The sequence below is a fragment of the Hibiscus syriacus genome, unplaced genomic scaffold, assembly GCF_006381635.1.
Source record: "Hibiscus syriacus cultivar Baekdansim isolate YM2019G1 unplaced genomic scaffold, ASM638163v2 tig00110637_pilon, whole genome shotgun sequence".
Lineage (NCBI taxonomy): Eukaryota > Viridiplantae > Streptophyta > Magnoliopsida > Malvales > Malvaceae > Hibiscus > Hibiscus syriacus.
The window spans coordinates 3,944,289-3,972,272 of NW_024062808.1; the positions used below are offsets into that span (position 1 = coordinate 3,944,289).

The following is a 27,984-nucleotide window of genomic DNA, read 5'->3' on the forward strand; positions in this document are numbered from 1 at the left end:
TTTTTTCTGTCATCGGTTGAATACCCTGTCGAACCGCTCTGGCTCCTTTGGGTAAACTATGCAAGTGACGAGCTACTTGCCCCAAAAAAGTCTTGAAGGACTGCATCTCCGGCTTTCACTCTCTGTTGAGTATGTTCCCTAGCGGAAACACCTTTGGAAGCCTCCATTGAAAAGAACTATCTAAAACTTATGATCTCTATCTCGCATGCTAATTTCAAACAAATTCTAACAAAATATTTGTCTAGTTCGCATGCTTTGAACAAAAAATAAAGCAGAAAATAATTAAGGTATCCTAGGGTTTGAAATTAGGTTTTGGGGTGAGCTTTAATTCCCTGTATTCTCCCGGTTTAAGTTCTAAAGAAGGTACCCGAGTTCAGCTTGCCAGACCCTTAGTCCTAAGCCCATTACAAGCTTATGTGGACTAAGTTAAACTCGGGATGATACATTCCCTTATGCCTATGCGGTGAATAAATTCACTCGAAGACATAAAGTATATGAATCCCGAAGGTTACTTGCTAGGCCTGTGCGGAGAATAAATTATCACGAAGACGTCGCTTTCACCTCCACTTAAAAAGGTTTCAGAGCTCGGGTATAGAGTCAGAGATAGAAACTTTTCAAACATCTGAAATCATTGAAAAAATGTCAGTACAACTATTTATTTGAAAAATAATCAAACGTAAATAATTGGAATCGAATAAATAAATTTAAATTTAAATTTAAATTTACTATTTTCGCATAAAAAGGAAACCGAAAATTAATTATGGCCTGACTCACTTACATGTACCCAACAGAGTAGCCAAGATGTCGCGGCCGTCTTTCAGTTGGGCCCGAAATTGAGTTTTGACTTAAATAAAATTGGGTTAGAGTCGCCACCGATCATTTTAAATCGAATTTTAGGTAGATCGAACACCATCTTACCTGATCTGCGTTTTACGAGAAATATGTCGGGTTCGGGAGTCGGTTACGGTCAAGGAAGGATTAGCACCCTTGAACCGCTCTTTCGGTACCATTTAATTTGTCGGTTGTCTTAATTGCAAAAATTAAAACTTAAATTGAAATTTAAAAAATCAAACTCGAATTAATTATCTTTGATCGATTGAAAGTATCCGTAAAAAGTAAAAAATGTTAGTTTGTAAAAAAATATACATATATGAAAAAAGAATAAAAATATATTAATATAATAATGATAATAAAATAAATGAAAAAAATAAAAAAAAAATAAAAGTAAAAGGTAAAAGTAAAAGAAATAAAAAAAATTAAAAACTAAAAAAAATGAAAGAAAAAAATAGTTAAATTGAAAAACATGAAATAAAAACCTAAAAAAAGATTATCTAAATAAAAAGAAAGACTAAAAATAACAAATATTTAACAAATTAAAAAAAGAATAAAAATAAATAAAAAATAAAAGAAAAGAAAAAAATTAAAGAGAAAAGCGAAATTAACAAAAAAATAATTAGCATGATAACTAATCATGAAAAAAAGAATTAATCAACTAACAAGTTATTTAATAATTTATTAAGGAAAAAAATAAGACAACAATTAAAATATTTATTACCATAAAAAATTAATCATGTCAATTAATAATCCAATTAAGGCAAAAAACCTAATTAGATTAATTAATACCATAATCAAATAACTTTTTATGACATTAATTATCTAACTTAAAAATCAAATTGACAAATTATTAAAAAAATTATTAATCAATTAAGAAAATTAAGACCGTACAAAAAACTCTAATCATGCCAATTAATACCCCAATCAAGCCAATTAACATCTTAATACCATAATGAAATTTTTAATTAAAATATGGAATTAAACTATGACAATTAAGCATTTAAAGGCCACATTTAATCTAGTTAAATTAATTAGGGATTAAAAGGCATAAAATCAGAATTATAAACTCTATTTCAATGATTTTCATGGAGGAGGACTTAATGAAAAGAACTTAAAGGAGGAAGGACCACACTTGATATTTACCCAAAAATAAAAGAAGGCACATGTCATAGATGCCAAACAGGCTTGGCACTTTAGGTATTATTTTTTAACCAAGCTCACTCTTCCCGTCTGTCAAGCTATTTTGCGCAAGGGAGGAAGAAAACACAAGAAATTTACCTTCGATTTTGGATGATCTACCTGTCAGATTGGGACAAAATCGGAGTATGTTAGCTTGCTCGTGATTGGCGTGCTTCAAATCTTCGGATTTTCAAGAATAGTTTTCGATCATCGTGAATCCAAACGGTAAGTTTTCGGGTTACCCTTTGTTTCTTCTTCGCCTCTTCGCTTTCTCAGGCTAAGATTTGCTCTTCTCTTATAGTAGGTTTTGATCGAGTTCATCTCCTCCTCTTTTTTCTGTGTATTTTCGTGTGTATTTTCGTATGTATTTTTTTGCCTTGCTTCGAATCCCCCATCGTATATCCCGTATGTAACCTCTCTGTTCGTATGATTTCTCTACAGTATTTCTCAATGATTTTCCCTCCATCTCGTGTATGTTCCCCCTTCGAATTTATAGTAGCAAAAACCTATCTCCGTGTAGTTTTAGAACTCTAACGAGACTGAAATCAAAAACCTATCTCCGTGTAGTTTCAGAACTCTAACGAGACTGAAATGCTTGTTGGTTGTTGCCGAGGAAACCAACCAAAAAACTTGGGGGTTAGTTGAAGGGCTAGAACGTGCGGCTGTGGGGAGTCCTCATTGAAGGGGAGAATAGCGTTGGGGTGTTGCAGCGCAGAAGAGAATGCTAGGGTTCTGGAAACCCTAGCCTGCTAGTCTAGGTCGGGCGCACGTAGACCCAGTTTGGGTTACTGGATGGGTTCACGGGCCCATGTCACTTATTTGGGTTACTTGTTTGTGTTGTGTGGTGATGGGTCACCCTTTGTAACACATTGGGCTTAGGCCTGCAAGACAAATGAGAACCATAATAAATATAGATGTATATCTAATATGATTTATAATGTAAATATATATATATATATATATATAATAATATAAAAAAAGGAAAAGAAATCTGGATGAAAATGAGTGTTCACATGTACCATTTTTATTTTTCAATTATATTTTGTTGACTAATTTTACTAGACTTGATGGTGCTTTTATCAAAAATTATGTATATGTTTATGCTCCTAACAAGTAGTATCAAAGTCTCGTCATGTTATATCATTAAGAATCAATTGTTTTTAAAATTGATGTTTTATAGAATTAAAATTATTGTATAAAAATTTTAGTACAATTCTTATAATTGTGATCGCATGATATATAGGGTTTTTTTCTTATGTGGTTGATAATTTTAATTTACCATTATCGGTAGATTAAGTATTGGCTTCGATATTGTTTAATTGAATTATGAAAACTATGATGTATTTGTTTGAAACTAAAAATATATTTTGTGACTATCAGTATTGTCACACCAAGTATTATTTCAGTGATCAAATGTTCGACACTATTATTAATAGAATTGTATTGATTTTGTTGGACTTTAAAATTTATTTTGGGACCAACAATATTGTCACACTAAGTATTATTTTAGTGACCAAATGTTCAACAGTATTATCGATAGAAATTGTGATGAATTTATTTGACACAAAAAATATATTTTGTAACCATAAATGTTAATGCAATAAGAGTTTTTCAATGATCAAATGTTCGACACTATTATCAATAGAAACAATGAATTTTTTTGATACTGAAATATGTGGCCATAAATATTGTCACACTAAGAATTTTAATGAGCAAACGTTTAACACGATAAACATTAGAAACTATGATAACTTTTATCTCTAAAAAATATTTACCATTATAATAATTACCAATTATGGTAAATTAAATAATCATAACAATTCTTTAAATTATGATATTTTTATAATAAAAATTACAATTATAAAAAAATATTATTATTTTATTGTGATGAGTATGTTGTTCCTAAATAATAATTTAAATAATAATCTGAATTATTTTTTATTAAATGATTACAAAGTAGTATTTACTTTAAATACTCTCAATTATTCGATAATGAACGCTCAATCACTCTGCTGCAGTACCTAATGCTCGAACTCATGACCTATAGGAACAAAAATAATATTTTTAGCCACTGAGGTAAGATAGTTGGTGCTAACAATCTAAATTGGAACTTATCATATTGGAACAACGAGATCACCCTCCACTACAGCAACCATCTTAGATTGTAAATATTTTTTCCTGCCAAACTACATTTTTCATATTTTCATTTTTTTAAAGGAATAATAAATTCGAGAAAAAATAAGTAAAATATAGTTAGAGTTAGGGCAATTTTTATAATAGATAATAAATCCATCGTTCTAGTTATATATATATATTTAAAAATTATTTAAAAGAACTAGTCGTTCCAAAAGACAAGTTCCTAAAAAATTTCACTGAAACTCATTTTATTGGTACAAAAATTCTTTTTAAAGAATATTTTTTTTACTAGAATTCATCTTACTAAAACAATAAATTTTGATCTCATAAATCATTTAGTTAAAAAAAATGATAATTATACCAGAAGTTTACAATCATACTATATTCAATTAAGGTAAACAATTTGTTAATATGTACTAACCAACTTATTTCAGTAGTTAAAGGAATCGTTATTATTCTTAGAGGTTACGAATTCGATAACCAACATCTACAACAGGATAATTAAGCATTTATTCTCAAATAATTAAGATTATTTATAACATATATTATTTTATAACTACCTTAGCTTAATAAAAAAATAAATTGTTAATATAAATTTTTTACTTGATTAAATACTTATCCTTACCAAAATAGAAAATAAGATTTAAAATTCAGTAATAATCTCATTTAATTATTCAGGATTATTTTGTTTTGTTGCCTTCCCGTTCTAAGGTTTTACCTTGATTAATCTAGATCGACTTGAGTTGTATACCGAACTTTGGTTGGTGAATATCTCAACAGAGATTTTCTACATACACAGATTTTATCATAAAACCTTAATTAAGCGATATTAAGTTGTTTACTACTTGAACTAATCCGTTGATATAATTTAATTAATAATGAAAGTTATGTATTTGTAATTAACGAAATTTAAGTGACTTTGGTAACAAAATTCTAGAACCAGAAAAAGAAAAAGATTGGACAACCTAAAAGAATGTGGCAATGACTCTTGGAAAGGGTAGGATGGTCATTTACTTCCAGAACAAGATGAACTTTATACCCCGCCGCCCTCTTTCCACCCATGGTGATTCTACACGTGAACGTTTTGGATTTCATCACCCATCCCTATTCAACGGCTACGAATCAGTCTACCAAGAAAGGGCTATCGCACTCACGACAACCTTTCCTCGTTGAACCCCATGAAAGATCCTCCCTTTTCCCCTAATCATTAACTGTCTCTCGGCCGTCCGATCACGAAACGGTTCCCAGCCATAAAATTTGACCCTTGGCATTGGCATTGGCAATGGCAAACTATGGGTCAATTAAGGGCTACTTTTCGTAGCGCTCAATTATTTTTAGGATCGACTTCATATTTAGTTCTCTAACAATCGTGTTGATTATGTTTTAGTCATCTAATTATTATTTATTTTAGAAGTATACTTAAATTTATGTTTTAGTCACTCATTTTAAAAAAAATTAATGTGATACTGACATGTTACTATAACGTAATGTTATGTCATCATGAAAAAGATAAAAAAAAATTATGTTATTATTGAAAAAATTGTCATGTAAATATTTATGTTTATTTTTTTAACGACGTGTGATCAAAATAAAACCAAAATATAATATCAGGCATGATTTTGAAAGGCATAATGTCAAAATTAGCCTCTAACATTTACCAAAATGATCATTTTGGCACATATCAATTTTTATAACATTTTAAACCTAACTTTATATTTTAGGGCAGAAAGACCTATAACGTTTGATTGAGTAGTCACTTTGACCCTTATTTTTTAAAAGCATTTTAGCCATCAATATTTCATTTTAGAGTAAAAAAACCTATTTTAAAGAGTTCATCATTTGTTAACAAACAATTTCCATGCATAGAAGAGCTTTTTTGCCCCCATAATGAAACTAGGGATGGAAACATGTAGGTTTAGGGTCAAGTTTTTAGTCAACTCGAACCGACTCAAAAAAATATTATCCTCCACTCAAACCTGACCTGAAAATTATATCTCCTTCACTTGACCCGACCCAAAATATATATATCATTCATCCGACTTCGACTCGACCTGAATTATTGAGTATAAATCTGACCCGACCTGACCCAACCCAACCTGATATAAAAAGGTAAATTGAAATTTTATCCCTAAACTACTATAGATTTATAAAAAGATCCATAATTAGTATTTTATATAAATTTCAAAGGTTAAAATAAAATTAAATCACTTTATTAACGTGTTATATCAACAATCTGTTAAATGTCTACGTCAGTTAACTTAAGTGACCTTATCTTAATTAAATAAAAAGAAAAGTGATTAAAAATTATGCTTTTTGAAATCAATGAAGAAAAATGGACAAAACATAAATGAAAGTGATCATCCGTATAATTAACCCTTAAAAATTAATAATTTTTTAAAGTAATCCCATTATTATCCTCAAGTCGGGTCGGATCAGAGTTTTTTCACCTTTCACCCAAAACCGACCGGACATCACCCTTTAAAAAATATGAACCGACCCGACCCAAATCCAATTTTAAAAATACCCGACCCTATCGGATCGGGTCAGAACCCGTCGAATTCATGTTAAATTACCATCCCTAAATGAAACGTTATATGCCAAAATACTCAAAAAAATAAGTGTAAAAATGATTATTCAAGTAAATATTGGGGGCTAATTTTGGTATTATACTATTTTGAAAAGAATAATTGTGTGATCAAAACAGAACAAAAGTGATAGTTGGGTGATTAAATATGTAGTTCACCCTATATTCTATTAAAATAAAATAAAAGTGAAATAGCCAGGTGGCAGCAGAAGACAGGACCATTGCTCGTGCATTGACGGCGTCGCGTTTTCGTCTTCGTTTTCTCACGCGTCTCTTACTACCTTTTCATCTCTACATAACCCCAACGAGGGCTGTTCTTGGAACCCATCTTCATACCATTTTTCCATAGAGAGAGTTTCTTCTTCGCTGCCGTGGAAGGTTTAATTTTCAATTCTGCAAAAAAAAGAAAAGCTTTTCCCGCAGCGGCGTTGAAGTTTTGTCAATCCAAAGAAGAATACATAAATGGCTCGCCCTTCCTCTAACGCTAAGCTTTTCTCTGCTTTCCTTGTTGATGGAATCTCTAACGTTGTCTCCAGGTACCCACAACTTCTTTTTCTTTCATTTCCATGGCTATGTTTTTCTTTCTTTTTTTACAGAAGACGGATAAATATTTTAATGATGTTATGTTTGTTTAGACGAGGATATGCGGCGGCATCATCACAAGGGATTGTGTCGAGTGGAATAAGAGGAGGAGCAGGGAGGAGCTCGGCGGCGGCGAAGGAAGAGATAGCAGGCGGAGCTAAAGAGAAGGTTTCATGGGTACCCGACCCAGTTACCGGTTGCTATAGACCCGAGAACTCTGCTAAGGAGATCGACGTGGCCGAGCTCAGAGCCATGCTGTTGAAGAAGAACTAAATGAAAGATTAAACATATATAATATATTTAGTGCAAAAAAGCTAGCCTGTTAACAAGGTTGGTTCCAGTGTCGACGAAATAAAGAGTTTTCCTTGGCTGGAGAAACCCTGATACTTCTTACGCTCTTCTTTGTCGACGAAATAGATTTGACGATGTAATATCTCATCATTATAAATTTTACTCTCTTTTTCTTTTTAGTTCCACTCTATTGTTAATCCCAATGTTTTTAAAGTCGGACCGGACATTGAACCGGTGAAGTATTGATTCAATCGGGATCAATCACAGTTGAAGCGGATTTTATATAAAATAATTTTTTTTTAATTTTACATAATATTCAAAGCAATATTAATATATATGTAACACTTTTTTTAAGTTTACAATATTAAAAGGCATAAAAATATCACAAGTCATAACATATATAAATTAAAAACCATAAAATCAAGTGAAACAAAATGATTTAAATCAACTACAACATAATATTTAAGGTAAAACATATTAAATAATAAATATAATTATATAAGTATAATCAAAAAAATAAAATTGGGGCTTAAAAAAATCATAACAAATGATGTCATTTGGTTTAATTAAAAAAAATAATCCAACATGGCTAAGAAACATAGAAGAGCATCCCAAAAGTTTAAAGAGTAAAAATATGAGAACAAAACAATTCCACATGACTAAGAAACATAGAAGAGCATCCCAACTTACTTCTATAAATAATAGAGGTAATTTGACATTCAAAATCATAGAGTCTTTTGGTGAGCACAGAGCGAACTATTCTTTTGCTTCAATTGAGTTCAAATTTTAGGCTTCAATCGAACTTCTAAATTTTTTTTGAGTTCGAGCCTTTTCGAGTTCAAGTTTTAATATTATATTTTGAGTTCGAGTTGAACTTGATAATTTTTAGCTCGTGAGTTTTTGAGTTGAGTTGAGCTTACTTTTAAAGTTTTCGAGTTTGAGTCGAGCTCAGCAATACTTGAATTTGACTTGGCTCGTTGAACAAACGACGTCGTTTGGTTTAATTTTTTTAAAAGAAAAAAAGTGAACCGACGGTTCAAACTGGTTCATTGCCAGACCGATTTTGTGAGGTAACCGGACCGGACATGCCACCGGTTCACGGTTCAACCGGTTGAATCGACCGGTCCGGTCCGGTTTTGATAACCATGGTTAATCCATCTTTCTTGTTGCATGACATGAGCTGGTTGGGTTAACTTAATAAAAAAATAAGATAAATAATGATTTTGAAAAAAAAAAATTAAAGAATTAAAGTGAATTTTTTAGTAAATATTAAAATTGTTGACAATTTTACTCAATTTTAATAGTCGGTAGTTGTCAATCATTTTATTCTAATTTTTCTTTTTCAATTTTATGATTAGACTGAAAGAAATTAAAAGTATAATGATTAAAATTAAAAAATAGAACTTGAGGTAAATGGAATGTCTAATGTGTTATTCAATTATGATTCTATTGTAAAATTCAAATATAACTTAATGTTCAAGTGTCTGTTGGGGATGATTTTTTACTTAACTTTTAATTTTGAATTTTTGGATTTTTATCGATAATTTTAGAATTTGATTTTGTTTTATTTTAATCATTCATACTTAAAAATAGATTTTTTTTATCTCAAAATAATATGCTAACAAGCGAAATCGAGTTTATAAGGATGTTTCAACCTTATTTAATTATAAGAGCGATATTGAATTTACCAAAATCTCTATAGATGGAATGTTACCACTGTCATAATGTTTCCTGCGGGGATCCGTTAGACTAAAAAAATTAATTTCTCAGAGAAGGAGATAAAATGTGATTTGGAAAATAGTTTAATTTTGGAGTCGCCACCAACCATTAAGTTAGGTAGGTTGGAAACCTTAAACGTCAAAAAAATGGTATGCATTTTACCAAAGATTCGTTTTTGAAGAGTTCGGAAGTCGGTTACGTGTGGGGAAGGGTTAGCACCCCACAACGCCCAAATTTTGGTACCTAAACGATTATATATTGTTTAAATATTGGAAATTACAAACTCAAAAATATATTTAAATTATGATTCTTTTATTCATTTGATTTTATTCAAAACATGTCAATTTTCAGATAATTAATGTCATTTTGTGTGAACAATCTTCGGGAATGCACGTCCTTTGTAGTTAGGAGACTTTCCCATGGATTCCCCTCACAAAAGAAGTTGTTTCATAATTTTTCACAAAAAATAAGCTAAAATGAAACAAGATAAAAAAAATGAAAAGAGGTGAAAAATAATTGAAATAAATAAACGTGGAACAAAGAAAATTATCGAATACAACACAAATATTTATGCAAAAAAATCCTCATAAAGACACCTTCCCTTGTAGTTGGGAGATGTCTTCGTAGATTTGTCGCACAATGAAATTTTCCATTTTTATTTATACATACATGAAATTATAACGATCGATAAAACAAAGTTACAAATTTAGACCAATATACACATTTACAAACATTATAAATTAAAATACAAATAAAAATTAGACATGCTTAGTAAAATAAAGGACTAAATAGTAATAACAGAAAGTTAAAGGACTAAAATAGAAAAAGTAGAAACTTAAATGACTAAAATAGCAAAAGTAGAAACTTAAAAAAACAAAATAGCAAAAATAGAAACTTATAGGACTTAACCAGTAAATACAACAAACCAGAGCCAAGATTAAAAATATTAAATAATGTAGGTACTAGAAATGTAAATAACCCATTAATAATATAAAGGACCAAAATGCAATAAATCAGAAACATCAAGGCCAAATCAGAATTAAGCCAAATGTAAAACAGTGACTAAAATAACAGATTTACAAATGTCATAGCCAAATACAAACATAAAAAAATATCATAACTCATGAAATCAGTGACTAAATCATAAATATTGAAAAATAAATGCCCAAAGTAAAATATCATACATTTTTATTAATGACCAAAATAATAGATTACAAACAAAGAGGGGCCTAGACCGCTATTATACCCTAAACCAAAAACGTGGAGGGGGCAAAACGGTGACGTTTTGCTTATGGTATAAAAGCCCGATCCTAGGCCTTTCTTCTTAACCCTTTATCATTTTCTCATTCACCTCAGCAAATAGAGAGAGAACGAGAGAGAGAATTCTCTCAACTTCCCCCTCGCCAGGGAAGAAAGGGCTCACCGCCTCCGGTGGAGCCCTTAGTGACGCACGACGACCGAAGAGACCCAAACGCACTAAAACCACCCTCTCTTCACCCTCAACTCAAAAATCTCCTCCACCTAACCTAAAACCGCCCATAAAGCCCCAGATCTAACTTTTTACCTTTTAAAAAAAATGAGAAACCAATGACCCTTCGGCCTCATGGTGAACTTCGAACCAAGGTATGATTCTTTTCTTTTCTTTTTTTTGATATTTGCTTTGATTTTTTTTCTTTGCTCTCTTTTTTTCCGAACCTATTTGAAGCTTTTTCTTTGATTTTTTCCTCGGTTCCCTCTCTATTTTCCCCTAAATGACCCCTTTGATATATTCTCTTGTATGTGATATAATGGTGATAATCCCCTCGAGATTTCTTTCTGGCATGTTTAGATTTGTTTTCTTTTTTTATTTGGATTGTTGATAAATTACTGACTGATTCGGTCACTGTAGGTGAAATGACGTCAAAAATCCCATCGGTGGCAGGAGCAACAGGCGGCGGCAACGACGTCACGTCTTTATGGTTAGGGTTTTAGAAACCCTAGTAGTCAGATCAAGTTAAGCTGGGCCTCGGGTCTAATCCGAGTAACTTGGTCTCCTGTTAGTCTTGGTTGCTGAGTGGACTGTTAGGTCTCCACTTGGGCTTCAGGTTTGGGCTCGTATCGGGTCATCTGGGTCTTCTGGGTTTAGGGTGATAGTTGAGTGTTGTTTTGGGTGATTGTAATTGTTTGGGCTCCCTTTGGGCCAAATGTGTAATCTGCAAAAAATATAAATACGATAATTAATAATAATACTAATAATATAAAAATAGTATTTTTGTATACCTGAACAAAAATGGGTGTCTACAACTGCCCCTCTTTGCACATTCTTGTGTTAACAACAATAGGGAAAAGACGAAAAAGACAACCAATTTTTGTCAGATTTTCTTTTTTTGGTTTAAAATTTGATGTGTTTATTGTTGGGGACAACACGGCTCATATGCGATAAATATGGCTGGTCGTCTAAAGGTGATACAAATCTTACGTGATGAGGAGATCTGGTCGGTAGATGACATGACTCATACATGATGAAGAATTCTGGCCATCTTTAGGAATGGTGATAACACGGTTCCTATGCGATGAGGACAGCTAGTTATCTAGGGGTGACACGGCTCCTACGTGATGAGGAATTCTGGTCGGGGATAACACGGTTCCTACGTGATGAGGATGACATACCATATTTAGGAATGATAACACGGTTTCTACTTGATGAGGATGGATGGTTATCAGGGGTGACACGACTCCTATATAATGAGGAGGTCTGGTCGGGAGATGACACGGTTCCTATGCAATAAGGACGGCAGACCATCTTTAGGGATAATGGTTACAAGGGAAGCCGACTCAATTATGATGTTTCAAGATAAACAGACTCAAAGACTTTTGTTTCAAGAGAAACAGACTCAAAGATTTTCCTTCAAGATAAGTTGTCTCAATAGACAAAATTTGTTTCAAGGGAAACAGTCTCAAAGATGGTGTTTCAAAAGAAACTATCTCAAAGGAGACAAAATTCGTTTCAAGGGAAACGATCTCAAAGATCTTGTTTCAAAGAAACAATTTCAAAGTTTATCTTAAGGAAGATTATCTCAAGTGAGACAAAATTTGTTTTAAAGGAAATAGACTCAAAGATTTTGCAAGAGAAACAATTTCAAAGTTTGTCTTAAGAAAGACTATTTCAAGTGAGGCAAAGTTTGTTTTGAGAACAACAACCTCAAGTGAGATCAACTTTGTTTCAAGTGAAACAAACTCGAACTTTGTATCTCAAAGGAAAATGTCTCAAGTGAGACAAAATTTGTTTTGCGAAAAAAATTGTCTCAAGCGAGACAAAAGTGGTTTCGATAGAAACAAAATCAAAGGATAATGATAATTTACTTGTTCCTGCTGGTTGAGGAAAGGCATTCAGAAGATCTAATTGTTCATATCAGGATGTTGAATCTCCAAGATGCCCCAACATTCGATGTTAAATCTCCAAAGATGCCCCATCATTCGTCGTTTCTTGCTTCAGCATTGATTCTTTACGTGAGCTTTGTTTCTGAGAGCCACATGTCAACTACCATGATCCACTCCAGAAAGATTGTCTTGTTTGAAAAATGTTTTTCTTCTTCTTGTATTTTCAAAAAGTCTGAAAATATCAATTAAAAGAGTTTTGAAAAATGTTTAATCAAAGATTTGAAAGTAATGCCCCTTTCGAGGTTTCACAATTGATAAATCATAAAACAAGAGTTCATTGAATATCAAAGAATTAATTACATTGTTAATCCTTCAATAAATTATAGTTATTTGACAAGTGTCAAGATTATTGCTATTTTTGAGGTATGGTTAAGTAAGGAAATGATAAAAATGTCTCAGGTTGTTATTTTTTTGGTCAATAGTTTGGCCTTATTTATTTGATGTTCACTGATATGATGGAGTAGCTTGTATGCTCTTCTACTGGAAGTGTTCTCCAATTCCCAGCTCTCATATTCTCATTCGGATTGTGCGATGCCTTATAAATAGATTTGTGTGATCGCCTTCAATGCAATAGTTGCACCATCTTCATATTCGAGCCGCCTTTTCAGGTTTTCAACTTGAATCCTCCTTTTTTTTTCAAGACGTTATTCCGAATTTATGTCTTGAACCCCCTTGTTATTTTTTTTATTTTTATCATGCATTTAAGATTTTAGAAAACCTTTTCCAAATAAAAGATTAATCTTGATTGGCGGGATGAAAACTGAAGATAGTCTCTTCTGTTTAGAAATCCCTGTATGATTAGAAGGGACTTTTAAGGCACGTAATGTAGGTCATGGTTTATGGTTATGTAAAAAATGGATACATTGGCCTAAACAAGTATTTAAGGGTAATTAAGCCAATGATCAATTCACTTTGATGCCTTCGATCTTGTCCCGCTCAATTTGGATCTGCTCGTATGTGTCTTTCTCTTGGTGTTCTATGATCTTCAAGTGAAGTGATTCTGGAATGATTGTGCTTGATCAATCTCATGGTTTGAAGCTCGAGGCGTCATTTGAGTCGAGGGACTCTTTGCATGTGCTTCTTATCTTTTTATTTCATTGTTTTTTCTTTTTTCTTTGCTTTTTTTCTTTTTGTTTCTTTTTCTTTGATTTGATTGAATATTCGCACTTGGCATTTGGTTTACCTTTCAGTATCTCATCTGGATTAATGGTCTTCACCCATACGAGCACATTTCCTCCACCTTGCCCCTAGTGTGGAGAGTTATCCTTGATTAGGGTTGAATGAGAAAAAAATATAATTTAGGCTCAAAGGGGACACAATGGATATATTTTCTCCTTTTGTGAAGGGAAAATGAAAAAAAATGCCGTTCATCATTTCATACATAGAAGTCTTTGAAGAAGAGGTATCCCCAAGGGGATAGATTTTCAGGAATAATTTTTATTCACATGAAAAAAATGTAATTAATGCATGATATAATTATTTTGAATTAATTTCTTTTTTTCTGCTTGCTCCCAGCATGTCTCAATTGCTCATCTTATCTTTAGGAAATTGCTTCAAGATGCCCCAAGCATTGTCTTATTGTAGGAAGGTTCATATTCAAGTGAACAATCTGGTACTCAATGCCTTTAGTTTTTATTGGTATAAAATGTCAGTTTTGTGTCTAAGAAGATGATTATGACTTTATTGGCTCAAAGAAAAGTAAGTGTATGACTTTTGTGTCTTAAAAAGATAAAAGCAACGTTTCAGAGTCTCAAGGAAAGGTGGTGTCAAAATTTGGTCTTTTGGTAATGACCATGAATTATTTTGGGTAAAGAATCGAGAGATTTTATTTTGGGATTTTAGACAGGATAAGAAAGGTCTAATCTTGCCATATGTCAAAAATCCATAATTCTTGAAGAATTAAGAGAATCCATAATTCATTTTATATTAAAAAACTAAAGATTAAAACTCGTTCAATTATTCAACCTTATAAGGTAGCATAAGTTTGATCATTAAAATATTAAGTAAATATGAAAGACAGAACAAAAACGAGTTCAAACAAAACAATGCTCTCAATGCAAGTGGTAGATGCAATGCCCCTATAATTCTTCGATTCTCCATGCCCCTGAATTCATCAGGTTCTGATTTTGCGCTTCAATGTCTTACAGTTTCCAATGTAATGTCTAGAGCTTCCTACGTGGTAATTGCACATGGCTTCAACATAATAGACCTCAGGATATGGGGACTCTTTTCTCAGATCATCCTAGAAGGCATAATCTTACAACCAACTAAATAATCTCCCACTATACTGATTTCACCTTATTCTTTTAATTGTTCGAATTCTACTTCTATTCTCAATGTGATTTCACGTGATTAGGACCACTTCATCGAATCCTCCACAGATTAATACCATGTTTTTTATGAATGATGTATGCGAAAAATGCTTGAATGAATGCAATGCAAAATGTAAATGCAAAAGGTATCGATTTCCAAAAGTAACCATTCTTAGAAAGAGTTCCATTCGTCCAAAAGAGTTTTCATCTTTACATGATAGATCAATCTACGAATGTGATTTGACCCTTTTATTTATCTACATGATCTTGGTCATGATCCCAATAAATTTCTCTTATTTCCATAAATGACTTCAAATCCAGACGGTGAGTAATTGAGCGTAGCCTCCAAATTGACTTCCCTTCAATCTAAAACAATTATTTAAGGATCGGAAGGTCTCTTCCAAGATAACCGATGTAGGATTTATCTTTCTCCAATCTGGCAAAGAAATCTACAACAACCTCCATATGGAACAAAGTCTTTGGGAATGTCACTAGACCATGTATAGCAAGAGCAAAGGTGTCTAATCTCTTATATGTTGAAAGTGAAGCAATTGTATGCGGGATTCCCGAATCGGATCAGAGCTTTAATCAACAGTTCATCTATCTTTACATAGAGGAGATGAGCCATGTCACTATATTTCTTGTGAAAATTTTCCTTGGTGGTTACTTCCCAAATCTCTATAAGCTCTTGTAAATCATTCTATTTGAAATTGACATTGACATCTGTGGTCATCTTTGATACATAATCCCCAGAAAACTATCTCCTTTTTCCCTTTGCGTTTCTTCAGATCAAGCTCGAATTGTTGGATAGAGTTCTTCCTTGTTACAAAAACTCTTTTCCATATTAATGATCGCTCTTATACTATGATGATTACTTGGTTAATCAACACCTTTCTTTTATTTATGATGATCATGCAGAATGCAAAGACGCAAATGCATATGAAAAAGTGATGATCCTCTGAAATGCAATGCAAAGAAGGATGAAAAATGACACATACAAAAGAAAATAAATAAGTTAGTAACACAAACAAAAGAGAAAAATGAATTAGTACCAGCAAGATAATCAATAGAGTTAAATGATGCTATCTACAGATAAATATAACACCTAAACAATCATGATATCTACCCTATCATGCTTTTATTAGATAGTGATCCTACTCAAACATGCTTTCTACCCAAAATAATTATTTTCAATGAAATGATCTTATTCGCATGGTATCTAGTTCACATGTTTTATTCAGAAAATAAAATAATACGGGTAAATATAAGAGGTTTAGTGTCGTCTCTCCTTTGTGTACACTTATTTTGGGTACCTACTGATGGACAAAGTTTATACATGAATTTTATCGGGGTGGGTTACTAGAGCCCGTTATATGTTGTGTTAGGTTCTAAGAAAAAGGGTACTCGAATTGTCCATGTTGGCGTCTTGTTAGGCTGCCAAACCCTCAATCCTGACCTATTACAGGCTCGTACGGATCGAGTTCATTTCGAGATGATACATTCCCTTATGTTCATGCGGAGAAACAATTTATCTCACGTAGACATAAGGTAAATGGACCCCAAAGGTTATAAGCTAAAACCCATACGGATAAACAATTTATCTCACGTAGGCTAAGCTTTCACCTCAACTTAAAAGGGATAAAGCTCGTAAGTGAGTTTATGTTATGTAAATGTATGTGTTGAGTGTGAGGAGAAACTCACAAACCTTTAAAACACAAAAAAAAAAACATTCTAATAATCTCCAAAATCTGTTAAAATCTGAAAATCACTAAAATAAAAAATCAATTAGTTTAAAAAATAATATGTTGAAACTCAAAATAAATAAAAGGATCGTAAATTAAATAAAATTTAAGTTTATAATTCCCAATAATAAAAAAACGTATAATCATTTATGGCTTGACTCTCTAAGTCCCAAGCGGAGTCACCAAGCTGTCATAACGTTTCCCGTGGGGATTCGTTAGACTAAAAAATTAATTTCTCGGGGAAGGAGATAAAATGTGATTTGGAAAACAATTTAATTTTGGAGTCGCCACCAACCATTAAGTTAGGTAGGTTGGAAACCTTAAACGTAAAAAAATGGTCTACATTTTACCAAAGATTCGTTTTTAAAGAGTTCGGAAGTTGATTACGTGTGGGGAAGGGTTAGCACCCCACAACGCCCAAATTTTGGTACCTAAACAATTATATATTGTTTAAATATTGGAAATTACAAACTCGAAAATATATTTAAATTATGATTATTTTATTCATTTGACTTTATTCAAAAAGTGTCAATTTTTGGATAATTAATGCCCTTTTATGTGAACAATCTTTGGGAATGCACTTCTTTTGTAGTTAGGAGGTTTTCCCATAAATTCCCCTCACAAAAGATGTTGTTTCATAATTTTTCACAAAAATAAAATAACCTAAAATGAAACAAGATAAAAATGAAAAGAGGTGAAAAATAATTGAAATAAATAAACGTGGAACAAAGAAAATTATTGAATACAACACAAACATTTATGCGAAAAATCCTCGTAAAGACACATTCCCTTGTAGTTGGGAGGTGTCTTCGTAGATTTCCCCACAATGAAATTTTCTTTTTCTTTTTTTTATATTTACTTTGAATGTTTTTCTTTGATCTCTTTTTTTCCGAATATATTTGAAGTTTCTTCTTTGGTTTTTCCCTCGGTTCCCTCTCTATTTCCCCCCGAATGGCCCCTTTGATCTCTTCTCTTGTATGTGATATAATGGTGATAATCACCTCGAGATTTCTTTCTAACTTGTTTAGATTTGTTTTCCTTTTTATTTGGATTGTTGATAGATTACTAACTGATTCAGTCACTGTAGGTGTCACTATAGGTGAAGCGGCGTTAGAAATCTCATCGGTGGTAGGAGCAACAGAAGACAGTGGTGGTGTCATGTCCCTAGGGTTAGGGTTTCAAAAACCCTAGTAGTCGGGTCGGGTTGAGCAAGGCCTCGGGTCAAATCCGGGTAACTTGGTCTCCTTTTAGGCTTGGTTATTGAGTGGACTATTAGGTCTCCACTTGGGCTTCGGATTTGGGCTTGTATCGGGTCAACTGGGTCTACAGGATTTAGGGTGATAGCTGAGTGTTGTTTTGGGTGATTGTAATGGTTTGGCTCTATTTGGGCCAAATGTGTAATCTACAAAAAATATAAATAAGATAATTAATAATAACACTAATAATATTAAAAAAATAGTATTTTTGTATACCCGAACAAAAACGGGTGTCTACGACCACCAATAACCTATTGCAATAGCTTCAAGATCCTTATAGAAACTTATGGGTATGAGAAATCATGACATCACATGTAGAGGGATAGATCAAAATACAAATTTGATGAAAACCTCTTTACCTTGAGTGAGAGAAGTTAAGCATTGTAACTTTACGCTCTATTTTTTAGTTTTACCCTTTAATTTGAGAAAAACATATTTTTTATTATGACCAACCATAGAAGTAATGCCTGGAATTTTGGGTTAATGGTTTCGGATAGGCCTGTAAACGAACCGAACGCACACGAACGGAGGTATGTTCATGTTTGTTCATTTAATAAATAAACGAACATGAACATAAATGAACAAAAATTTTTTTGTTCATGTTCGTTCATTAAGTAATATAGCTTGTTCATGTTCATTCATTTAAATAAATAAATGAACATAAACAAACATGAAGGAACGAACATAAACGAACACAAAAAAACTTATTCGAACACCACAAACGAATGTAAAAAAAAAGTAAACAACAAGAATAACAACTTAAAATACATTAACATAACCTGCAATTTTAGAGTTAATTTGTCTGAATACGACAAAAACATACATAAATCATAAATAAACTATATGAACATAATAAAGTCTTAAAGTTAATTTGTTCAACAAAACAATCTTCTTGAAATCCAAACAACTTCAATAATCTTCGTAACATATTCAACTTGCCCTCTATTCAAACATAAATGAATGAACATACATGAATGAACATAAACGAACATATAATCGAACGTTCACAAACGTAAATGAATGAACAAGTCATTTGTTCATGTTCGTTCATTTAATTAAACGAACGCAAAAATTTGTTCATGTTCATTCATTTAATAAATAAACGAACATAAACGAACTTCCCGCCGCACGGTTCTTGAACGGTTCGCTGAACGTTCAGTTCATTTACAGGCCTAGTTTCGGATTGACCCGAGTGAGCTATAGATGAATATAATAAGCTATCATGAAGAGTTGGGTTGAGTTTGAATTTGATTGGGCTTGGATTGAACCCAAATGATATTCAAAATGGGGCATTTTTAACTTGGGACCAAAGGTAAAGGGACTATGTGAGTAATTAAACCCTCCAACATTTGAAAGGCTGAAACCCATAAATTTTGATGATGTAACGAGAAGAGAAAGCTTATTTTCCTCTCTTCATTTCCCCTCCACCTTGTATTTTTCTTCTCGTCCCTTACTCATTTATCTTTAGTCTCAAAACATCAAAGGTGATAACTTGGTTATTTTCCATCCATAATCTAAATTTGAGATGGTAATAAGAGTAATCTTCACCCCTAAAGCTTTCATTCAAGCCCTCCATCATAAGGTTTGATCATGGTGGTCAAGATAGGGTTTAGAGGGCCTTTGGGTTTTAGGGCCATAGGACAATAGAGTTGGTAACACCATTTCTACTTCTTTTCATGACTTAGATGAGTTTGTAACTCATTCTTTGTTTGTATCTAGTGAAAGAAATGGAAGAAAGCTCCAAGGGCAAGGGCAATAAGAAGCTTGTGCTTGGGTGAGCTTTAGGTTTCAGCGGCTAAGAGTAAGGTAACACACTTTTAACTTATTTATACCACTTGTAGGTTATTACATGTGTTTTTACTTGCTTGTATGAGTGCATAAATCATGTAAGTACATTTTACTTAAAAATGGTTTTGGATGTATTTTATGTTGGTAAAGTATGAGAAATGACCTGTTATGATCCCTTTAACTCCCATAAGCTTACATTTTGATTTACCAAATGTTTAAGCATGAGAAATGACTTGTCATATAAATAGATACTAAAGGTAAGGGTTAGATATTGAGTTTTTCTTTCTCCAAAATCCTATTGTATCTTCTTCCTCCATATTAGTGAAATTCTTATCCTTTGCCCATAGTTTTTCCCTTTTGAATTTTTCACTTAAATTTTGGTTTTTTGTTTATCGACCATGTTTATTTGTTTGTCAAAAATTGTTTCGATGTAATTACAAATTGGTATCAGAGCTTCGAGTTCAATATTATAGCAACAATGAAGTATGATATTCTGTTGTTAGATCTAAATATCAGGTTCTCACTGTGGCATGTGAAGATTCGGTATGTCCTTCCATAATTGGACTTAGATTGTATATTTTAAGAGTTTGATTATAAGATATCGTCAGATTGGATGAATGAAGAAAAACGTAAGGATCCTAAGGTCCTATCTCATATTCGTTTACACTTATCAAATCAAATTTTTCAGAATGTGTTGAAAGAAAAAACAACTACTTCTTTGTGGGCAAAATTAAAGCAACCATGCATGCAGAAATCATTGACTAGCAAGTTACACTTTAAGCAATGTCTTTATTCGCTCAAGTTGGTGGAAGGTTCATTTCTTAAAGATCACCTAATCATATTCAAGGAAAATGTCTATGATCTATAGACTTTAGAAGTAAAGTATGACCAAGAAGACTTAGGATCTATCCTCTTGTGTTTGTTACCTCCTTCCTACTCATCTTTTAGAAACACAATCCAATACAGTTGCAAAAAATTCACTATTGAAGAAGTGTATAGTGACATGTACTCATTTAATAAGATGAAATATCTTGTATTTGGTTTTGAGCCCTAAGAAAAATGTCTCATGGTGCATGGATCGACTAGCTTAGATTATGGAAGAAAAGGTGAGCGTTTTTCTGATAGTATAAAAAGGAGTAGATCAAAATCTTTCAATCGAGGAAAAGCTTGCCACTTTTTTAAAAAGAAAGGTCATGTTAAAGCAGGCTGTTGCAAATTAAAAAATAAAATCAAAAGAGAATATGGAGAGAAAAATTCTAAAAAATATGGTTAGGCTAATGTAGCGGATGAGTACGATGATGGAGAACTCCTAGTTATGGCTAATAACAACTCTATAACAGGTGATGAGTCTATACTTGACACTCTTAGCAATTTTCATATGAGTCCCAATTGTAACTGGTTTGGAACGGATAAAGTTGTATCTACATGTGATGTATTTTTGGGAAATAATGTCCCTCGTAGAGTCGTTGATATTAACACAATCAAGATTAAGATGTTCGATTGGATTGTTCAAACACTTGTCAGTGTGAGACATGTTCCTGATTTGAGTAAAAATTTAATTTCATTAGGTACTCTAGATTAAAAGGTACAAATTCTCTAATGAAGGTGGGGTTCACTTCTGATGAAAGGACAGAGAAAGACCAACAAGTTTTATGTTCTACAAGGTTCAACAATTTTAGATAATGCAACTGATGTTTCATTCCTCGTGTCAAATAATGTTTTTATTGGTAAAAATATTTTGACTAAATTAAGCACAATGACATTTTATGTTAAATAAGATAACTGTAGGCAGAATAATTATGTGAAGCATAAAATAATTAAATTTCATAGTCATAATGAATTTGAAGATAGAATTATCATTGATTATGATGATCATGTGGTGCATGATATTACTCTCGGTGATACATTTGTGAGCAAAGTTGACACTTATGATAAACATGTCGATGTGAAGACTAAATCCAAGCTTAGAAAAAATTTGGATTCGAATGGTGTCCATTACTTAAGATTATCCCTTTGAGGGGTGTAGTGGAAGAGGAGGAGAACTTGTTAGTTGAAGTAAAGATTTGCTTTTGTTGAGTTTGAGTGCCTTATCAAATTTGAGTATTTTGTCTTGAAACCTTTGCACTTTCAAAATTCGTGACAAGGTGGAGATTTCTTAGAGTTTGACTCAAATCCAAAGTGGCAGAAATTAATTAATATATAAATTTACGAAAGTAAGAAACCTAATTTGATTAAAAGTAGAGAATGAGACATCCTAATTCGATACGACACAAAGTCGACAGATTTGAATGTCACACTGAACCACCAGAGTGGTTAACCTAATTTTTTTAAAATATTTTATAAATCATAAATTTGAAACCATTCAAAGTAAGGTAAACCAAACATAAATATATAGAATTTACATAGGGAATCTCCCAAAATAAGTATATTTAAATAATACAACTGGGTATTTAAAATAAAGTTATGACTCAAGTACAAGAAGGTCTATGAATAATACATGTCCTCTAAAGAAAAAAACTCAAGACAAACTCTGCTGCTCGATTAGTATGGGATGCCTATTGTGCGATAGGATCCTCGAATACTCTTCTTAAATACATGCGCACAGAAACAAATTACTAACGCTGAGCTCACTAGCCCAATGTCACAATAACAACTAAATCATACTAAAAGTGTTCATTAAATGCTCATGCAATTGAGGCAATAATAAAAGTGAGTATACTTGTATATTATACACTACTCTAGAGTAGACATCATGGTATGGTCGGAGGATTACACATCTCGGGACACACACCCCTCTAGTCTTCCTAGGGTGAGGTTAGGAACATCTACATTAGACTCAACACCGACTAACCTACCAACCACGAATGTTTGGGCCTCACGACCTAGTTAGTCATTAAGGTGCCTTGCGCACTACCTAAGGATATCCGAAAATTTAATTTCCCAAATCCATCATCATCTACTAAAGTAAATCGACTGTCCTGATTGTTTTCTGAGCATCAACCAATACTAGTTTTATGCCATCCTAAATTATCTGTTTTCTAACTGTAATTGATTATTATCATGTTTCTCTCTTGTAAATTTATCTTAAAGCAATCGTGTGTTTTCGATTCCCTTAATATTACTTTTTATTCCCTTAGACTTCTTATCCAAAAATATACGTGGGTACCGATACTGAGCCCATTGGTATCGGTACCGACCCATGAGTATCGATGCTCGCCCTTGGGTATCGATACTAAATTACAAATTAAAAAATGAAATAGAAAGGCACTATCAATACTGCTGGAATAATGTCGATAATCTTGTGTTAGGGTATCGATACTCTCAGGGTATCGATACACTCAGGGTATCGATACTCTCTGGGTATCGATGCCAAATTTTGCTACGATGTTTTGAAAAATATCGATACACTACCCTCGGTATCGATACTCCCATTAGTATCGATACCAAAAATTAGATATTGGAATCCTAGTCTCGATACCCCTCATTGAGTATCGAAACCAGACCCACAATATCGATACTCAATAAATGAGAATTGATACTTCTAACCCAAAATCCCCTTATTTTATCCTTCGTAATAACAATATCGGTATTGTTATTCCAATAGCGATACCTAAACCTACCTTATTTGGGCATGAATTTGACTCCTAAAACTACCCTAAAGCCCTATTGAGGTTCTAAATATCTTTATGAAGTTTTATGTAGGAAATAAAAGATCATAATAGGTCTTTAAACATGCTAAAAACACCAATTTATGCTTTTGAACATAAGACTATCTAGCTAGACGCATTCTCATGACTCACAAGTGGTATGATAAAGTTGTGAATCTGTTAACTTATTCTCCTAGTTGCTGAGAATGTCCTCAAATCACCACTTATTTCATTAATTATAGGTAAGTACATGAGTTACTATCTCATCTAGGAGCTTGGATTGAAGTTAAGGACACATCCTAAAACTTAAATCCACTAAAAATGAACTAGAAACAATTGGTCTCTTAAACCCCCACTAAACTCATTTTTGGTTTCTATGGCCAAAACTTGATCCTAATGGCTTGAATAAAAGCTTGAAAGGTGGGGATGAATACTCTTACTTTTGCAAACACGTACTAAGCTTGTAGCACCCCCCAAGTTTTGATATTTTGAGTAACTCTTGAAGAGAAAATGAAGGATGAATGGGGAGATATGATAAAAAGTTGGAGAATACTATAGGGGTATACCAACGTAAGATCACCCAAGTTAATGGATGATAAACTTTTGTTTCAAATAAGCGTGAAATTGCTCTTTTAGTCCTCCCTTTTCTATCCCATGATTAAAAATGTCCCTTTTTAATACCCAATGGGACCCAAACCCAACTAAACATCTAATTGGACCAAGTTCTCCTATAAGGAAATTGGGATTATCTAGCCTATCTCAGGTCAACCCGAATCTGCTAACCCAGAATTCGGGGCATTATAGAGAACTTTATTAAAGTAGATTTCTACTTTATTTAGTTTCATTTGTAATCAAGTATCTATCAGTATAAATAGATACTAAGGGTAAGGGTTAGATATCATTTTTTCTTTATCCAAAATCCTCTTGTATCTTATTCCTTCATATTAGTGAAATTCTTCTCCTCTTCCCATGGTTTTTCCCTTTTGGGTTTTCCACGTAAATCTTGGTTTTTTTGTTTTTTGATCATGTTTATTTTTTTGTCGATAATCGTTCCTATATTACAACATTAACCATTCTTGTCAAGTTCCAACGATCGAAAAAGCTTTTCAAAGTTAAAATTACTCAAACAATACTTGCGTAGTTTTATGTCACAGGAAAGGCTTAACATACTAGCTTTGGTGGTAATCGAGAATGAGATTTTGGATAAAGTTGGTTATGAGGATTTGATTGATAAATTTGCTTCAAAGAATGCTCGAAGGAAGAGATTTTTCAAGTGATAATCTTGTAAGTTAGTGACTGCAAAATGTCCCTTATTATTTTAGTTGTATTTTTAACAAAATAATGAAAATAATGTATTTGAAATTTTTTAATTATTTTCTATGGTTTATTAATAAAATATTAAATTAATTATTTGAGTTAATGGAATATGCTTTCGTTATATGAGTCTTATTTTTAAATTTTATCTTAGTCGTTTAGGGCCCCAAAAATGTCCGACACGACTCTGTATGCCACATCAATGATTGAACATATATCACATCAGTAATATGTATTGAGCGTTAGTCAATTAACAATTTTCATCCAATAAAGGTTATTTTGATCAAAATTTGAGATATTGAGGACTAAAATGCTCCAAAAAAATAAGGATAAAATGATTATTTGTACAAACATTGTGAACAATTATGACAAAATTTAATATCTAAAATGTAATAATTAATTTAAAGAATTTTATATTTTAATGATTAAAATAAAAATATTGTTGAATGTTAAATTTATAATTTACTTATATTTATATTAATCAAACACTTTCTTCAGCCCCGTCCTAAAAGATATGGAGGCCCTGTGCTACTTTTTAAAATGAGTCCCCTAAAATATTTTATAATAAAATGATATCATATAATATCAAAATTTATCATATCACTAGTGTTTCTTATAAAGTAAAAAAATTAAACATATGAAACTAAGATAATATAATAAAAAAACTCTATAATCGTGATATTTTATTTAAAAAGTGTCATCCTTCGAACACTCTTAGAAACAAAATCGTCAACCAAATCTTCATAGTTAATTTTCTCTAAAATATCATTCTTAATTGCTATCAATGCTAACCTATTAAGTCTTTCTTGTGACATAGTAGAACTCATATAGGTCTTCAACAATTTCAATTTAAAAAAAGCTTCTTTCTGCAGATGTCGCCACTGTCACAGGAATAGTTAATAAATTTCTATATGCAATAATAGCATTAGAAAAAATAAGCACAATGACACTAAATCTCCTATTAAGAGAAACAATAGTTTGATCAACATTATGTAAGAAATAATTAACACTAAATGAAATTGGGATAAATATAAACAATATTATTTTTCTATTAGAAATCATGATTTTAGTAAGAATTTTTTAGGAAGAAATAATTACAATTCATTTATTGAGATAATAAAGGAGAAAATTAAGAGATTTTTTTAAACCTCATCATGAAAATTAATGAGAGTAAATTTTTTGGAAAAATATTTTTTATTAGTAGATATTTTTAAGTGTGGATCTCTTAAAATTTTAGGTATGTGTGACATATCACATCTTACACATGTAAAAGTGTGGGCATGAATTCATTTTGATCATGTTAAATTACAATTTGGTATTTGCTGTGTATGCATTTGGAAAGATGGAATCTGTCATATTTAAACTGCTTACATGTAAATATTTATATTACGCATTTAACCTAAAATATTTTAGTTTCAATTAGGGTTTGAATTTTTTTTCTATAAATAGAGTCAATGAACTGTGAATAATTAGCCACAAACAATTTTTTTATTTGAATTCTTGATTCAGTGAATATTTGCTATTAATGATGTGATGAGAGCACTCACGATTTATTTTGTACGGATAAACAAAATTAGGGGCACACATCATGTAAACCAAAACGTAAAGAAATATTAACCATTAAATAATTAGCTAATTACAAGTGACATGTGGGATATTGTTTGATTATGTTTTGATAGGGTGTTTAAATGGTTAATTCGGTCACCGATTAAACCGAATTACTATTAACTAAATTAATCGAACTTTTTTCTTTAACCGTTAACCGAACCGAACTTTTCTTTGAAAATATTAACCGAACCAAACAAAATTTGGTTATTTCGGTCAATGGGTTTAAGCTTAAAATAGGTTTACAATATATATATAATATTTAATAATTTCGGTTAATTAAGCGATTTAGAACCAAATTAACCATTAACCGAATATTGAAAAAATAGTAACCATTTCCCGACCAAACTAATTCGGTGACCGACCAAATTAACCGAACTAATTCAAATCAGTCGGTTAATTCGATTAAAACCGAATAGTGAACATCCCTAGGTTTTGACACACTAAAAATGATTAAATAATTTAAAACTAATGTTTTATTATCAAATATTATTAAAAAGGATTTTAAAATTAATTAAATCAGTATCTTACATAGGTTAAGAACTTAAAGATCCACTTATATATTGTTTGTTTTTAATTTTTATACGCATTTATAATTATTAGATGAATGAAAATTAGGGATGGGTGTGCGGTGGGGCAGGGTGGGTTTTTTACTGTCCCGACTCCGACCCGAAAACATATATGTAAAACCTGATTCCGCCCCACCAAGAGGAATTTTGAGTTTTTTCTCACTCCGAATCTACCCCGATTTTTAGACTAAAACTAAGACCCAACCTGACTCGACCCGAGTATATTAATATTTTAAAATAATTGCAATAATATATTTTATAATAATATATTTATAATTATTTATTATATTTAAACTGTTAAATTGATATATTTTATAATATTTTATAACATTTTTAATAATTAAACAATATATTTTAATAATATAAAAATAAAAATAAAAATTCTTAATATATATATAGTGGCAGAGCTTAGTGAGAGCCCAAAGGGGCCCTGACCCCTGTTAAAATTTGTATATTCACTATAATTTTGGTCTAATAGTATTTTAGTTTATGTAAAAATAAATATTTAAATTAAAAATATAAGAATTTATTAAATATTTAATCTCGTGTTCTCAAAATTTTTGTTCTAATAACAATTTTGGTCATTGTAAGTTTAAATATTAGACAAATTAGGTGTTATCTTGTGAATTTTAGGGTTTTTATTTCATAAATCTAGGATGAATACAAGATAATATTTGTACAAAGACTCTCAACTATTTGACAATGAACGCTTATACTCCTACATTCACAATGCTCGAACTCGAGACCTCAAGAATAATAATAATCTCTTAATCACTAAGGACGCTTGATTCGTGCTGAATATTGAGTTTAAATACCTAATATGTCTTTACATTTTTATTAAATATTCTAATATTTTGGCATCTGTCAATATTTAGTTCTGGCTCCGTCCATGTATATATATATATACATATATATATATAATAATTGGGCCAGGTCGGTATTTTTTACCTTAAACCCAACCCTGGCCCGCCTCGAAATCTTTTACTATATAACCTAACCTGCTCCG

General features: G+C 31.9%; 1 protein-coding gene and 1 long non-coding RNA gene across 2 annotated transcripts; one reads left to right on the plus strand and one right to left on the minus strand.

The window, feature by feature from the left end:
* Positions 1-882: 882 nt before the first annotated feature.
* Positions 883-7,597, plus strand: LOC120136741 (protein SENESCENCE-ASSOCIATED GENE 21, mitochondrial-like). The gene is made up of 3 exons (XM_039152708.1): positions 883-897; positions 7,184-7,269; positions 7,369-7,597. The coding sequence occupies exons 2-3, from the start codon at positions 7,196-7,198 to the stop codon at positions 7,586-7,588; spliced, it is 294 nt and encodes a 97-aa protein (XP_039008639.1). The 5' UTR covers positions 883-897; positions 7,184-7,195; the 3' UTR covers positions 7,589-7,597.
* On the minus strand, positions 7,353-27,984 carry LOC120136742. The gene is made up of 3 exons (XR_005517371.1): positions 27,972-27,984; positions 22,460-22,464; positions 7,353-7,634 (listed from the first exon to the last, which is right to left on the minus strand). It is a non-coding gene; the product is annotated as an uncharacterized LOC120136742 (long non-coding RNA).

Bases quoted from the DNA above. Each gene is read 5' to 3' on its own strand.
- LOC120136741 (XM_039152708.1), top strand. From the start codon at position 7,196: ATGGCTCGCCCTTCCTCTAACGCTAAGCTTTTCTCTGCTTTCCTTGTT. The intron at 7,270-7,368 runs GTACCCACAACT...ATGTTTGTTTAG, and splicing joins ATCTCTAACGTTGTCTCCAG to ACGAGGATATGCGGCGGCAT.